Here is a 17,229-nt window from a genome sequence, read left to right as displayed (position 1 = left end):
GTTGATGTTGATGCTTTTTACTCCTGTCTTTATCACCCCACTACTTGGCTATTCATTAAAACTGAATTGTGGGTGTGGTGAGGGGTGTATTTATAGGCATTTTGAAGTTTGGGAAACTTTGCCCCTACTGGTAGGATTGTATATCCCATACGTCACTAGCTCATGGACTCTTGCGGTGGGCATGGCCAAATGTGAGCGTGAGGTTTTTGGAATCCATGGCTAATAACGCTGTTTAAGCAAGAATACTTTGTAGCGGTGGGCGTGGCCAAATGTGAGCGTGAGGTTTTTGGAATCCATGGCTAATAACGCTGTTTAAGCAAGAATACTTTGTAGTAATAATAACCGACACTCTGTAGCGATAATCGTACAATTGGATAGCCGCTACTATCTTTAATAATATGATAGTCAGTTGTTAGTATACTGCTACTACCAATATTTTGATAAAGCTACACTAATTAACATGATTATTATTTAATACCCATAGATTATCCGTAGACTCTGCTGAATGAATGTACTAACTATATGGTTGTTCAACCAACAATCTCATTAAGAGAATATACACTGAGAATGAGTTTAGAGCATTTATGAGTTTGGATGTTCGGGTATATAATACAGTGTGTGCTATAACATAATATTGAGCCACATTACAGTGTGTGTTATCATTAATACTGAGTCATGAATGCAAGTGCTTAAACTGCACGCTATCTGTGAGATATTGATTTCTTTTGATGTGCATGGTGTGCTATTGAGAGATAGGGCTATAAGTTAGCAATCGGTTGACTGGGTGAAAATCCCAGCAGTACGCAGGTAGGAGGACGCCTTTGAGCGCATAGACCTGTATGCATTGAATGATTTTTTTGCACCCCATACTGCATGCCATATTCTGATATTTGTTGGTGTCCTCACGCTCCATCTGACCATACATGCCCATTTTTATGCCTTGTTTTTAAATTTCTATTTGGATCAGTTCATTTGTTCATTGCAGAGTAATGGAAGACACATACCCATTTCCCTAATGATCCAATTTGATATTGTCCGTCTGTTTATATATACATGTTAAATAAAGTGTTTATTTTCCTTTTCACTCTATAATATTTACATAGTGTTTAATTCAGCACTTGGCTTTAATGCCTAAAATCCTTTAACCCTCCTAAACATATCCCATTCTTGCCAATATGAAAGAAATGAATTTATCAGGTAAGTTCTTACATAAATTATGTTTTTTTTGTTTTTTTTTTGAATGTCTTAACGACTTCATTATTTATACAGGTAGCCCTCAGTTTACGCCGGGGTTAGGTTCCAGGAGGAATGGTTGTAAATTGAAACCCAGTTTATAATGTACGTCCAGGGGAAGTGAGGGGGAGTTAGGTTCCAGGCCCCTCTCAAAACTGACATAAGTAACACCTAATACATTATTTTTAAAGCTTTGAAATGAAGACTTTAAATGCTAAACAGCATTATAAACCTAAAAATATAGATTGTATCATCATCAAACTAAGTTTAATGAACAAAAACATTTGCTAACAGCACCTAATAAAATAATCACACAACAGACTGCATCATCGTCAAACTAAGTTTAATTAACAAAAACGTTTTTTTACTTGCATTTTTCTGTAATCAGTTCTCTGCATTGTTAGCATGTTAGATAATATTGAGTCTTCACCTATTCTATGCATTTCAATCTGCAGTGATTAATAAGCAGTTAGGCACCCTCACCTGAAGCTGCTGGACAGGAAGATAATAGGGAAGTGGCTGCTCGATAGCTAATGTCTGCTCTGTGTACACAAATCAATTTCAGACCTGTTAAAGGGACAGTATACTGTAAAATAGTTTTTCCCTTAATGTGTTTACAATTGCTTTCTTTACCAACTGCAGAGTAAAAAATGTATGAAAATGAGCTTTTAAGGCTTATTTGTGTATATTAAAGCTCTGATTTTGTGTTTTGAAGCCACAACCTAATAAAATGGGTTGAGCTTGTAGGTATAATCAGATCTCATTACTGTATCACATTGTGCACATATACCTGCTTCTTTATCTTATATTTGTCCTTAAAACAATCACCAATACTTTGAGAGAACAATGGAAAATCAACATTGTATTACCTTATCTCTGCTTTATCACACTGGGAGTGTAATTTCTTCTGCTGGCTGTGTTTACAAAGCTTATCTATAGCTAGTACGCGCGGCCACAAACTTTCAGAATAGGTGGGGATACCACATGCTAAATTAACTATTTCAAATGCCAATATAAGGGTAAAGGAGCTACTTGTAAACAATTTAATACACTCCAGCAGGTAAAGTGGATCATTGGGAACAAATTAAAGGGGAGAAAATTTTTGAGTAAACTGTCCCTTTAAGTTGCATAACTTTGCTGCAAAACAAGCGGACAGCTCCACCTACTGGCTATTTTAATTACTGCACGTGACTGAAAAAAAAGGTTGTTATTCTGAAACTGCGCAGATTGAACCGGCGTAAACCGATGGCCACCTGTGTGTATGTATGTGTGTGTGTATATATATATATATATATATATATATATATATATATATATATATATATATATATATATATATATATATATATATATATATACATATATACACACAGTATCTCACAAAAGTATACCCCTCACATTTTTGTAAATATTTTATTATATCTTTTCATGTGACAACACTGAAGAAATGACACTTTGCTACAATGTAAAGTAGTGAGTGTACAGCCTGTATAACAGTGTAAATTTGCTGCCCCCTCAAAATAACTCAACACACAGCCATTAATTTCTAAACAGTTGGCAACAAAAGCGAGTACACCCCTTAGTGGAAATGTCCAAATTGGGCCCAAAGTGTCAATATTTTGTGTGGCCCCATTATTTTCCAGTGCCCTCTTTGGCATGGAGTTCACTAGAGCTTCACAGGTTGCCATTGGAGTCTTCTTCCTCTCCTCCATGATGATATCACGGAGCTGGTGGATGTTAGAGACTTTGCGCTCCCCCACTTTCCGTTTGTGGGTGCCCCACAGATGCTCAATAGGGTTTAGGTCTGGAGACATGCTTGGCCAGTCCATCACCTTTACCCTCAGCTTCTTTAGCAAGGCAGTGGTCGTCTTGGAGGTGTGTTTGGGGTCGTTATCATGTTGGAATACTGCCCTATGGCCCAGTCTCCGAAGGGAGGGGATCATGCTCTGCTTCAGTATGTCACAGTACATGTTGGCATTCATGGTTCCCTCAATGAACTGTAGCTCCCTGGTACCAGCAGCACTCATGCAGGCCCAGACCATGACACTCCCACACCATGCTTGACTGTAGGCAAGACACACTTGTCTTTGTACTCCTCACCTGGTTTCCGCCACACACGCTTGACACCATCTGAACCAAATAAGTTTATCTTGGTCTCATCGGACCACAGGACATGGTTCCAGTAATCAGTTTCCTTAGTCTGCTTGTCTTCAGCAAACTGTTTGTGGGCTTTCTTGTGCATCATCTTTAGAAGAGGCTTCCTTCTGGGACTACAGCCATGCAGACCAATTTGATGCAGTGTGTGGCGTTTGGTCTGAGCAGTGACAGGCTGACCCCTCACTCCTTCATCCTCTGCAGCAATGCTGGTAGCACTTATACGTCTATTTCCCAAAGACAACCTCTGTATATGACGCTGAGCACGTTCACTCAACCTCTTTGGTCGACCCTGGCGAGGCCTGTTCTGAGTGGAACCTGTCCTGTGAAACTGCTGTATGGTCTTGCCCACCGTGCTGCAGCTCAGTTTCAGGGTCTTGGCAATCGTCTTATAGCCTAGGCCATCTTTATGTATAGCAACATTTTTTTTTTCCAGATCCTCAGAGCGTTCTTTGCCATGAGGTGCCATGTTGAACTTCCAGTGACCAGTATGAGAGAGCTATAACACCAAATTTAACACACCTGCTCCCGATTCACACCTGAGATCTTGTAACACTGAGTCACATGAGGGGAGGGAAAATGGCTAATTGGGCCCAATTTGGACATTTCCACTTAGGGGTGTACTCACTTTTGTTGCCAACGGTTTAGAACTGTGTGTTGAGTTATTTTGATGGGACAGCAAATTTACACTGTTATACAGGCTGCACATGCACTACTTTACATTGTAGCAACGTGTAATTTCTTCAGATATATAAAGATATAATAAAATATTTACAAAAATGTGAGGGGTCTACTCACTTTTGTCAGATACTATTTACTTTAAATGAACATATGGTTGATCATATATATTCGTAAAGTTGCATAATATAAAAGTGCAATTTAAACTCTACTTTTATTGGAAAAAAAAGTTTGTTTATGAACATGTAAACTTATTTTTTTATTTAGATCCATTAGAACCTCTTGTGAAAACAGGGAAGCTGCAGAAATATGCTGTTCAGAAAGCCTTGTCTGATGCGTTCCAGAAAATACTCTTATTAATTTTTGGTAAGATGTTCCATTGTTAACCCTTATTAACAAGAATGTCATAAAAAAAATAATTCAATCTGCTTACCCAGTAGTCTTGCATAAAGCATTCGTCAGTTAAAAAATAATATAGAGCCTTTTTTTTCTTTTCTTTTCAGACAATATTGTAAACCATGATTCAAATCTACATGATTCAGAGAACTTTAGCATTTTATTTTTCTTTACAATAGCTCTTTAAAGTAAACATTAGTTTCATGTGAGATTCACACACAGCGGTACACTATACACTACATTTTTCTCCCCTTAAATCTGTTCCAAATGATCCATTTTACCTTTGGAGCGTATTAAATTGTTTACAAATCAATCTGTTACCTTTTTATTGTGGTATTTGCAATAGCTGAATTTGTCTGTGATATCCCTACCTATACTAAATACATACAGAGAGAAGCGCACTCACAGGAATGAACAACTAGCTCAATATCATTGTTAGCCTGTTCTATGGCGATTTACAACCTGGGTGCAGCTTCTTTTAGCACAGTAATCCCTACCTATACTGAAAGTTTCTTTAAGTATAGGCTAAAGAAAAGCTATGTGAGCATAAACAGCAAAATAAATTTCACTCCCAGTAGGAGGTAGGAGAGAGAAGCAGTACAATGTTAATTTTCAATTCTTCTCTCTAGGTATTGGGCTTTGATTTACAGATAGAGATAAGATAAAGAATTATGCGTCTACAGAATGTGATAAAATAAGGATCTTCTATACACTATCTATTAAATCAGGTCGTCTTCTCTGTTTATAATATTTCTGCAATGCCCAGAGAGTAAATTTAAAATGTGATTCCTTATTGTAATGTATACTTTTATACCTTTTTCATTAATGTGTTTTTTAAACTTTGCTATCAAACCCTTTTCTGCTACAGACATCTGTTTATGTATTGTTGATGAACCACTTACTACTTTTTCCTCAATACTAGGAAATATTATAAGCAAGATGGCCTATATGCTCTCTAGTTTTCTTTTATCACTTGCAGATAATGGAAAGGTTGCTGTGGAGCATGTTCTTTCAGAGGATAATGCTGTTGAATGCTTAACAGAAGAGGAACTACAGGGATTGATACAGGTATAAATGAAGTATACCAAGTGTAAATTAGCTAAACCTTTAGTTGCATTCAAGAGATATAAAAGTGCAAAAAGAAAATGTTAGAGCATTTTCTTATTGAACTGTGAATTTCAAATAAGCAGATTTTTTTTTCTTTTTCTGACAAATTATTTTTCCTCCCATTTTCCAGTACCCTGTATCATGTGACAGACATCAGCCAATAACAGACTAGTATACATATACACTGGGAGCTTGTGCACATGCTCAGCAGTATCTTGTTCCCCAGAAAGTGTGTATATAACAATATTATGCACAATTTGATAATGGAAGTAAATTGGAAAGCGTCTTAAAACTGCATGCTCTATATGAAAGTTTATTTTGACTTGTGTCCCTTTAAGTACATTTGAAAATATAAGCACATTTAGTAAAATGATCTAGCGGAATATTAACTTGTTTATATAAAGAACATTTTGTTACATGAGCTTTTATATGCAATATTCATTTACAAGACATTAATACTTGATATGTTTAATACCTTTGGAAACTTAATTTATGCTTACCTGATTAATTTCTTTCATGATGATGAGTCCACAAGTCATGTGTGAGAATATTCTCTTCCTGGCCACTAAGAGGAGGCAAAAGACACTCCAACACGCCAGAACTTTAAATCCCTCCCACTTCCCATGAGCCTCAGTCATACATATATCTATTTATACAAATAGTAGATGAGGAAAAAAGAAAAGCAGGGACGATAAAGTGGGGCAAAAAAGTTCAAAATCAAGTACTGCTGCCACCTGATCAAAAAACGTGGGGCTCATCAGACCAATGTGAATAAGGGGGGGGGGGGGGGGAGGAGAAGGTAGGACATTACTATTCGGGCACTATGGGCCGCAGAACTTTCCTGCCAAATAAGCCTCAGAAGAAGCAGACACATCAAATTGATAAAACTTTGAAAAAATGTGTAAAGAATACCTCATTACCAAAGGCCCTAAGAAGTAGAAACTGCATTAGTGGAATCAGTGGCTGATACAGTAACATATGTTGCTTTCTGACATTTGCAAGGCTCAGAAAAATGAACTCTGAAAACTTTTGTGACTTCACGTAATATTTGAGAGCTCTTGAAGCATCCATATTGTGGAGAAGACGCTGCTTAGAATTCTTAGGAGCTGGACAAAAAGAAGCAACCACAATTTCTTTTTTAAGATACGATGAGTCCACGGATCATCTTAATTACTAATGGGATATTCACCTCCTGGTCAGCAGGAGGAGGCAAAGAGCACCACAGCAGAGCTGTTAAATAGCTCCTCCCTTCCCTCCCTCTCCAGTCATTCTCTTTGCCTACGTTAGTGATAGGAAGTGGCAAAGTGAGGTGTTAGATTAGATTCTTCAATCAAGAGTTTATTATTTTTAAAGTAGTGCCAGAGTGTGCTGCTTTGTTCTAGGGTGTAGCTGTAGTCCATATCAGTCTCTTCAGTAGAGCTTTTGGTGGCTTTAAAGCAATGGGAACTTGTGGGACATAATTCTCACTGCGCCTCCCATACTGATGCTGCCCTAACCCTGATGGCCTAAGTAATAGATAACTCAGGCTTTATCTTTCTCCACAGGGCTATGGGAGGGAGAGAACCTCCTAAACCTGCTAAGCTGCCCTGCTGTCGGGCAGAATACAAAGGTAAGTGCTGACTTTTTTATTTTGGGTCCAAAATCTCGGATGAGTGAGGCACTTTATAAAAAATCATGGGATATAACTCCTATACATTAAAGGGAGTGATTTTGAAATGACAGCATTTTATAACAGGCACTGAAGCTGAGGAGAGTGGCTTATTTCAGGGGGGGGGGGGGATTTATTGAGAAAAAAGACGTTTTTTTCCTGAGTAGCAGAGTCTCTTTGGTCTCACATTTTTGGGCTAACCACTATATACAAAGTAGTAGCCAAATTGGTCCCCGGATAGGTTCTTGGGCTCCCGGTAGTGTATTAGTTGTTAAATTAACTATTATCCTACTAAATTAAACATCGTAGTTAGGATAATCGCGACCGGGTGCATGCTATGTAACGCCCACGATGGGCGGAGATTCGGGTGGCGCCGTTTTTGGGCTGTGCACTTAGTGTGTTAAGGCTGTATCGAGAAGAGAGCCTGATGTAGTGATGGGCGGACCTACGCAAATAGGTGCGTAGTGGCGCTAATTTGGACTGCACACTTGATTCTCAAGCTCCGTTGTCGGAAACGGAAGAACCCTTTACACTGTGCATAGTGGCAGAGAGATTGCAGCTATGGTCCGGTTCATTATGTACTCGGTTAGTAGAGCATATGATAGGGTCCCTGCTGATCGCAGCCCGCTATGTAACTAGTTGCACAGTCTCCCCTTTGCAGCAATTGGAATTAAAGACAATAATTCTAAGACTTTCTGAAGTAACGTTATGTTATTTTTTATGTTATATTATGTTTATAGAAACATATTAGAAGGGCAGATCGACACCTCAACAAGGTTTAGCTGAGGTGTGGTTAACTTCGGCATTACTTAAGTACTATTTTAGTTTGTGCTGCACAACAAAAATAAAATGTTAGTTTAAAATTTAAAGAGACAGTACATTTTTTTAATCTATTTTATTAAAGGAATTTCAGCTATTTCTTTGTTAATTCATCCGTTGTGACTTAGGATGGAACAAAAGCACACAATAATAGTTACTTTTAAGATTTAAAGAGACAGTAACGTTTTTTATGTGTAAATTTTATTAAAAGAATTTCAGCTGTTTATTTGTTATTTCTTCCTTTGTGACTTAGGATGCAACAAAAGCACACAAAAATGAAGAGTTACTTTTAAGATTTAAAGAGACAGTAACGTTTTTTAATGTGTAAATTTTCTTAATTTTTTTATTTCTCTTTTCTGAACCTACTCCTTCTAGGGCGATTGCTGTTTAGGAGTCTGTTGACAATGGTCAAGTTATGCCACAAATTTCCTCCTATAGTGTCCCACAAAATTTTATGGCCCACATGCAGTGTCCTGCGCTTCCTTCACTCCATTCGGAGTTATGATGCATTTATATGTTTTTTTTCCACGAGGTAGAAAACATTTCTAGTGGAACTATTTCAGTAGTTACTGAAGGAGGAAGATACTTGGGATTATGTAAGAGAGAATTCTCAGATTCAGATGGATTTGTTACTTTAGGAGGTCTTAACTATCCTGGGCGGTCCCGACATAGTACGTCCAGTAAAGACATTTCTGGTGTAATCTTTACTAGTGCGTCCAGTAAATTATAAGGATAGACGCATTCCCTATTTTTACAAAACTGTTTCCCATAACCGACTCAGCTAAGGAGGCTGGATGAACATTCCATAGGGGGAAATGAGTTGTCAGCTTAGCTCTATGGACAAAAATTAGAAATGGGATGTACATCAGGGCTTACAATGGCAACCAGTCACTAGTGCGACGGAATATTGGTTTGATGCGTTGTCTGATACTACGAAGTCAGAAACTCCCCTGGATAAAATCCAGGATAGTATAAAAGCTTTCAAATTTGGCTAACTCTTTTATTTCAAACAAACTAGGAGCATAGGTTTCTCTGTTCCAGCTCATAGAGCCTTATGGTTAGAGCCTTGTTCTACGGATATATGCTCTAAGTCTAAGCTTTTAGTGCTTCCTTACAAGGGGTAGGCCTTGTTGGGACCTGGCTTGACGGAAATAATCTCTCTTGAAATAAAATAAAAAAATCCAAATAGCCTGCTGTTGAATCAAACACAGCATGAAGGTCATGCCACCGATCCGGGACCGGATCTTGTAGTACCCAGGGATAAAAGTTAGAGTTCAAATTTTCCTCTCTGAGGCAGGTTTCTGCTTTCAAGATTATCTGAAGATCAGACTAAAAGGAGAGGTGTTCTTACTCTGCGTAGGAGACCTCTCAGACCTGGGAGTGATTGTTCCAGTTCCAATACAGGGTCTGGGTTTTTTATCCCAATCGGGTTGTGGTTCCTAAAAAAGAGGGAACCTTCAGACCACTTTCTTTCATGTAATTGGCAAGAGTCCATGAGCTAGTGACGTATGGGATATACAATCCTACCAGGAGGGGCAAAGTTTCCCAAACCTCAAAATGCCTATAAATACACCCCTCACCACACCCACAATTCAGTTTTACAAACTTTGCCTTCTATGGAGGTGGTGAAGTAAGTTTGTGCTAGATTTCTACGTCGATATGCGCTTTTCAGCTTTTGTGAAGCCCGGTTCCTCTCTCAGAGTACAGTGAATGTCAGAGGGATGTGAAGAGAGTATTACCTATTGAATTCAATGGTCATCCTAACGGGGATCTATTTAATTGGTTCTCTGTTATCGGTCGTAGAGATTCATCTCCTACCTCCCTTTTCAGATTGACGATATACTCTTATATACCATTACCTCTGCTGATTCTCGTTTCAGTACTGGTTTGGCTATCTGCTTTATGTAGATGAGTGTCTTTTGGTAAGTATGTTTCTTTTATTTAAGACACTCTCAGCTATATATGTTTATACTTATGTTTGCCATGATTCAGGTTATCAGTATATTTCATTTTTGAAGACTGTCAGTTTCATATCTGGGGAATGCTTTTAAAAAAACAAACAAAAAAAAACACTCTTTCTTACCTGAAGTTTTCAAAATTTACTCTTTTTTTCTAAATTGCGGGCTGTATTAGGCTCGCGAGTGCACAAAATCCTATAATTTCTTCTAAAAAGGTAAGACGAGTCCACGGATTCATCCTTTACTTGTGGGATATTATCCTTCCCTACAGGAAGTGGCAAAGAGCACCACAGCAGAGCTGTCTATATAGCTACTCTAAGTACTAGGAAGGGTAAAGTGAAAGAGGTGATAAAATATTCGTTTTTAATTCTTCAATCAAGAGTTTGTTATTTTTAAATGGTACCGGTTTGTACTATTTACTCTCAGGCAGCAGATGGATGAAGACTGCTGCCTGGAGGATGATGATCTTAGCATTTGTAACTAAGGTCCATTGCTGTTCCCACAGAGGCTGAGGCGTACAGGAAACTTCAGTGTGAGGAACGGTTTCATGCTATGCAGCAATGAGGTATGTTCAGTCATATTTTTTCTGGAGAGACTGTGTATTTCAGAAAGGCTGACATTATACCCAGGAGGGTAAGGGTAAGCAGTAATCCTAGAGCTAAAAGAAGGGCATTACTTAGCTTGCTTATGGGGCCAATGTCATATATGGTTGACACTGAATGTAAAATGTTTGTGAGTAAACGTTTTTTGGATGGGAGTGCTTTAACGTTTTTGTGGGCAAGAAACGTTTTGGGCAACTTTATTAGGGCACACATGGCTTATCTTTAGGGTCTTGGAACCCACGTGGCTAGTTATAACTGCTCTGGTGCGGTTCTTTAGGGCTCAGAAAACATTGAGTGAGATGGGCGGGGCCTATTTTCGCGCCTCAGATGCGCAGTTACTTTGTCGGCAAGCAGCAAGCTCTAACTCCTGAGGGCCCTGGTGTATGTTTTGGGCCAAATCGAAGCTTTTACCCCACACTTTCGATCCCTGAGGGCAGGTAGGGCCACAGCAGGGCTGTGGCAAGGTGCTGAAGGGTCTTTTTCCAGATCTGGGCCTATTTTCGATCCGGTTTGGACATTAAGGGGTTAATTGTTACATTTTTTTTTGTGGTGCAATCTTAACTACCTATAGGGGTCTACATACAAAATTTTGAAAAATTTGGTGCATGTTTAGACTGTTTTGCAGAACGTGTATGCTTTTTTTTCTCTTAAAGGCGCAGTACCGTTTTTTAAGATTATTTTTTCACTAAATAAAGTGTTTTCATGCTTGTTTGTAGTCATTACTAGCCTGTTCAACATGTCTGACATTGAGGAAAGTCAATGTTCAATATGTTTAGAAGCCATTGTGGAACCTCCACTTAGAATGTGTCCCTCATGCACTGAAAGGTCAATAAATTGTAAAGAATATATTTTAGCTACTAAAAGTATGTCGCAGGATGATTCTCAGTCAGACAATCAGGTTTTACCATCTAATTCTCCCCAAGTGTCGCAACCGTTAACGCCCGCACAAGCGACGCCAAGTACTTCTAGTGCGTCTAATTCTTTCACCCGGCAATATGGCCGCAGTTATGAATACTACCCTCACAGAGGTTTTATCTAACCTGCCTGGGTTGCAGGGGAAGCGCAGTAGGTCTGGTGTGAGAACTAACGCTGAGCCCTCTGATGCTTTATTAGCCATATCCGATGTACCCTAACAATGTTCTGAAGTGAGGGATTTGCTGGCTGAGGGAGAGATTTCTGATTCAGGAATTATGTTCCCTCAGACAGATTCAGATATGATGGCTTTTAAATTTAAACTAGAACACCTCCGCTTATTGCTCAGGGAGGTTTTAGCGACTCTGGATGATTGTGACCCTATTTTAGTTCCAGAGAAATTGTGTAAAATGGACAGATTCCTAGAGGTTCCTGCCTACACTGATGTTTTTTCCGGTCCCTAAGAGGATTTCGGAAATTTTTACTAAGGAGTGGGATAGACCAGGTATTCCGTTCACTCCCCCTCCTACATTTTAAGAAAATGTTTCCCAGTTTGTGGCTCTTCCCTTCTGGTTGGCCACAGCTCCCAGAATTTTCACAAAGGTGCTAGGGTCCCTTCTGGCGGTTCTAAGGCCACGGGGCATAGCAATGGCGTCTTATATGGACGATATCTTAATTCAGGCGTCGACTTACCAACTAGCCAAGTCTCACACGGACATCGTGTTGGCTTTTCTAAGATCTCATGGGTGGAAGGTGAATGTAAAAAAAGAGTTCACTTATCCCTCTCACAAGAGTTCCATTCCTGGGAACTCTGATAGATTCGGTGGACATGAAGATTTTTCTGACGGAGGTCAGGAAATCAAAGATTTTAACCACCTGCCGAGCTCTTCATTCCATTCCTCGGCCGTCAGTGGCTCAGTGTATGGAGGTAATCGGACTAATGGTAGCGGCAATGGACATAGTTCCGTTTGCTCACTTGCATCTCATACCACTGCAACTATGCCTGCTCAAACAGTGGAATGGGGATTATGCAGATTTATCTCCTCAGATAAATCTGGATCAAGAGACCAGAGAGACTCTTCTTTGGTGGTTGTCACAGGATCATCTGTCCCAGGGAATGTGTTTCCGCAGGCCAGTGTGGGTCATAGTGACGACGGACGCCAGCCTATTGGGCTGGGGTGCAGTCTGGAATTCCCTGAAAGCACAGGGTTTGTGGACTCAGGAGGAAGCTCTCCTCCCGATAAATATTCTAGAACTGAGAGCGATATTCAACGCGCTTCAGGCGTGGCCTCAGCTGGCTTCGGCCAGATTCATAAGATTACAGTCGGACAATATTACGACTGTAGCATATATCAATCATCAAGGGGGAACAAAGAGTTCTCTAACGATGATAGAGGTTACCAAAATAATTTTATGGGCAGAGGCTCACTCTTGCCATCTATCAGCAATCTATATCCCAGGAGTGGAGAACTGGGAAGCGGATTTTCTAAGTCGTCAGACTTTTCATCCGGGGGAGTGGGAACTCCATCCGGAGGTGTTTGCACAATTGATTCAGCAATGGGGCACACCAGAATTGGATCTGATGGTCTCTCGTCAGAACGCTAAACTTCCTTGATACAGGTCCAGGTCAAGGGATCCTCAGGCAATACTGATAGATGCTCTAGCAGTACCCTGGTTGTTCAACCTGGCTTATGTGTTCCCACCATTTCCTCTCCTTTCTCGTTTGCCAGAATCAAACAGGAGAGAGCTTCAGTGATTTTGATAGCATTTGCGTGGCCACGCAGGACTTGCTATGCAGACCTGGGGGAAATGTCATCTCTTCCACCATGGACTCTGCCACTGAGACAGGACCTTCTGATTCAAGGTCCGTTCCAGCATCCAAATCTAGTTTCTCTGCGACTGACTGCTTGGAGATTGAACGCTTGATTTTATCCAAGCGGGGTTTCTCTGAGTCGGTCATAGATACCTTGATTCAGGCTCGAAAGCCTGTTACCAGGAAAATTTATCATAAGATATGGCGTAAATATCTTTATTGGTGCGAATCCAAAGGCTACTCATGGAGTAAGATCAGGATTCCTAGGATTTTGTCTTTTCTCCAAGAAGGATTGGAGAAGGGGCTATCAGCTAGTTCCTTAAAGGGACAGATATCTGCTTTTATCAATTCTACTGCACAAGTGTCTGGCAGATGTTCCAGACGTTCAGTTGTTCTGTCAGGCTTTAGTTAGAATCAAGCCTGTGTTTAAACCTGTTGCTCCGCCATGGAGTTTGAATTTAGTTCTTAAAGTTCTTCAAGGTGTTCCGTTTGAACATATGCATTCCATAGATATTAAGCTTCTATCTTGGAAAGTTCTGTTTTTAGTTGCTATCTCTTCGGCTCGAAGAGTTTCTGAACTATCTGCATTGCAATGCGACTCGCCTTATCTTGTTTTCCATGCTAATAAGGTGGTTTTGCGTACCAAACCTGGATTCCTTCCTAAGGTTGTTACTAATAGTAATATCAATCAGGAAATTGTTGTTCCTTCTCTGTGTCCTAATCCTTCCTCTAAGAAGGAGCGTCTGTGGCACAACTTGGACGTGGTTCGTGCTTTGAAGTTTTACTTGCAAGCGACCAAAGATTTCCGACATCTTCTTTGTTTGTTGTCTATTCTGGAAAACGTAGAGGTCAAAAAGCTACGGCTACCTCTCTCTTGCCTTTTGGCTGAAAAGCATCATCCGTTTGGCATACGAGTCTGCTGGACAGCAGCCTCCTGAAAGAATTACAGCTCACTCTACTAGAGTGGTGGCTTCCACATGGGCTTTTAAAAATGATGCTTCTGTTGAACAGATTTGTAAGGCTGCGACTTGGTCTTCGCTTCATACCTTTTCCAAATTTGATACCTTTGCTTCTTCGGAGGCTATTTTTGGGAGAAAAGTTCTTCAAGCAGTGGTGCCTTCTGTTTAACCATCTGTCTTGTCCCTCCCGTTCATCCGTGTCCTGTAGCTTTGGTATTGTATCCCACAAGTAAAGGATGAATCTCTGGACTCGTCTTACCTTTATAGAAGAAAACTAAATTTATGCTTACCTGATAAATTGATTTCTTCTATGGTAAGACGAGTCCACGACCCGCCCTGTCATTTTAAGACAGATTGTATTTTTTTATTTAAACTCAGTCACCTCTGCACCTTGTAGTTTCTCCTTTTTCTTCCTGTACCTTCGGTCGAATGACTGGGGGGTGGAGCTAAGGGAGGAGCTATATAGACAGCTCTGCTGTGGTGCTCTTTACCACTTCCTGTAGGGAAGGATAATATCCCACAAGTAAAGGATGAATCCGTGGACTCGTCTTACCATAGAAGAAATCAATTTATCAGGTAAGCATAAATTTTAGTTTTATTGCGTCATTCTTGGCGCGAGACTTTTTTGGCGCGAGAATTACGTTTGTTGACGGAAATTTGTCATTTCCAGCATCGTAGTTGACGCTGAGTTTATTCACGAGGTTGCGTCACCTATGACGCTCATGTTTGCTGCGGACGTTTTTGGCGCCAAAAATTATTTTGTCAGTTGTGGGCGTCATACTTGGCGCCAAACTTTTTGACATTATTTAAGCCTTCATTTCTTTTTGCTTCTGGTTGCCAGAGGCCTATTTTTTTGCATTTCTTTCCCATTCCTGAAACTGTCATATAAGGAAATTGATAATTTTGCTTTATATGTTGTTTTTTCTCTTACATATTGCAAGATGTCTCAATCTGATCCTGTCTCAGAATCTACTACTGGAATCCTGCTGCCTGATGTCGGTTCTACCAAAGCTAAGTGCATTTGTTATAACCTTGTAGTAACTGTTCCTCCGGCTGTAGTTTGTAATAGTTGTCATGACAAACTTTTACATGCAGAGAAAATTTCTATCAGTAGTAGTTCATTACCTGTTGCTGGTCCATCAACATCTAATGTTCAGGATATTCCTGTCAATTTGAGAGAATTTGTTTCTGATTCCATTCAGAAGACTTTGTCTGCCATTCCGCCCTCTAATAAAAGTAAAAGGTCTTTTAAAAATTCTCATAAAATTGATGAATTTTCAAATGACCGACAACATTCTGATTTATCTATCTCTAATGAGGATCTGTCTGGTTCAGAAGATTCTGCCTCAGATATTGACACTGACAAATCTTCATATTTATTTAAAATGGAGTATATCCGTTCCTTATTAAAAGAGGTGTTGATAGCATTAGATATGGAGGAGACTAGTTCTCTTGATATTAAAACTAGTAAACATTTAAATTCGTTTTTTAAACCTCATGTAGTTATTCCAGAGGTTTTTCCAGTTCCTGATGCTATTTCAGATGTGATTTCTAGGGAATGGAATAGATTGGGTACTTATTTTACTCCTTCTTCAAGTTTTAAGTACTGTATCCTTTGCCTTCTGATAGATTGGAGTTTTGGGAAAAGATCCCCAAAGTTGATGGGGCCATCTCTACTCTTGCTAAGCATACTACTATTCCTACGGAAGATAGTACTTCTTTTAAAGATCCTTTAGATAGGAAACTTGAATCTTATCTAAGGAAGGCTTATTTATGTTCAGGTCATCTTCTTAGGCCTGCTATTTCTTTGGCTGATGTTGCAGTTGCTTTAACTCAGTCGCCAGACATTACATCCGGGAGAGTGGTCTCTTCACCCAGATGTGTTTTTTCAAATTGTTCAGATGTGGGGGCTTCCAGAAATAGATCTGATGGCTTTTCATCTAAACAAGAAACTTCCCAGGTACCTGTCCAGGTCCAGGGATCCTCAGGCGGAAGCAGTGGATGCATTGACACTCCCTTGGAGTTAACAACCTGCCTATATTTCTCTTGCAAGGTGTATCCAGTCCACGGATTCATCCTTTACTTGTGGGATATTCTCATACCCTACATGAATCCGTGGACTGGATACACTGCAAGAGAAAGTAATTTATCAGGTAAGCATAAATTCTGTTTTTTCCGCCTCTAGTTCTTCTTCCCAGAGTGATTTCCAAAATCATCATGGAACAATCGTTTGTGTTGCTGGTAGCTCCAGCATGGCCTCACAGGTTTTGGTATGCGGATCTTGTCCGGATGTCCAGTTGCCAACCTTGGCCACTTCCATTAAGGCCAGACCTTTTATCTCAAGGTCCGTTTTTCCATCAGGATCTCAAATCATTAAATTTGAAGGTATGGAAATTTAACGCTTAGTGCTTAGTCATAGAGGTTTCTCTGACTCCGTGATTAATACTATGTTGCAGGCTCGTAAATCTGTTTCTAGAAAGATTTATTATCAAGTTTGGAAGACTTACATTTCATGGTGCTCTTCTCATAAATTCTATTGGCATTCTTTTAGAATTCCTAGAATTTTACAGTTTCTTCAGGATGGTTTAGATAAGGGTTTGAAAGGTCAATAAATTGTAAAGAATATATTTTAGCTACTAAAAGTATGTCGCAGGATGATTCTCAGTCAGACAATCAGGTTTTACCATCTAATTCTCCCCAAGTGTCGCAACCGTTAACGCCCGCACAAGCGACGCCAAGTACTTCTAGTGCGTCTAATTCTTTCACCCGGCAATATGGCCGCAGTTATGAATACTACCCTCACAGAGGTTTTATCTAACCTGCCTGGGTTGCAGGGGAAGCGCAGTAGGTCTGGTGTGAGAACTAACGCTGAGCCCTCTGATGCTTTATTAGCCATATCCGATGTACCCTAACAATGTTCTGAAGTGAGGGATTTGCTGGCTGAGGGAGA

General features: G+C 39.9%; 1 protein-coding gene across 1 annotated transcript in view; it reads left to right on the top strand.

Annotated features, from left to right (window-relative positions):
• RDM1 (RAD52 motif containing 1) overlaps positions 1-17,229 on the top strand; it is a 164,496-nt gene that overhangs the window by 29,636 nt on the left and 117,631 nt on the right. The window contains exons 5-6 of the mRNA XM_053718320.1: positions 4,333-4,431; positions 5,441-5,529. Of these exons, the coding sequence (XP_053574295.1) occupies positions 4,333-4,431; positions 5,441-5,529 (188 nt within the window). The remainder of the gene's footprint in view (positions 1-4,332; positions 4,432-5,440; positions 5,530-17,229) is intronic.

This window comes from Bombina bombina, chromosome 1 (genome assembly GCF_027579735.1).
Source record: "Bombina bombina isolate aBomBom1 chromosome 1, aBomBom1.pri, whole genome shotgun sequence".
Classification (NCBI taxonomy): Eukaryota; Metazoa; Chordata; class Amphibia; order Anura; family Bombinatoridae; genus Bombina; species Bombina bombina.
This window is presented reverse-complemented; position numbering and strand designations above follow the sequence as displayed.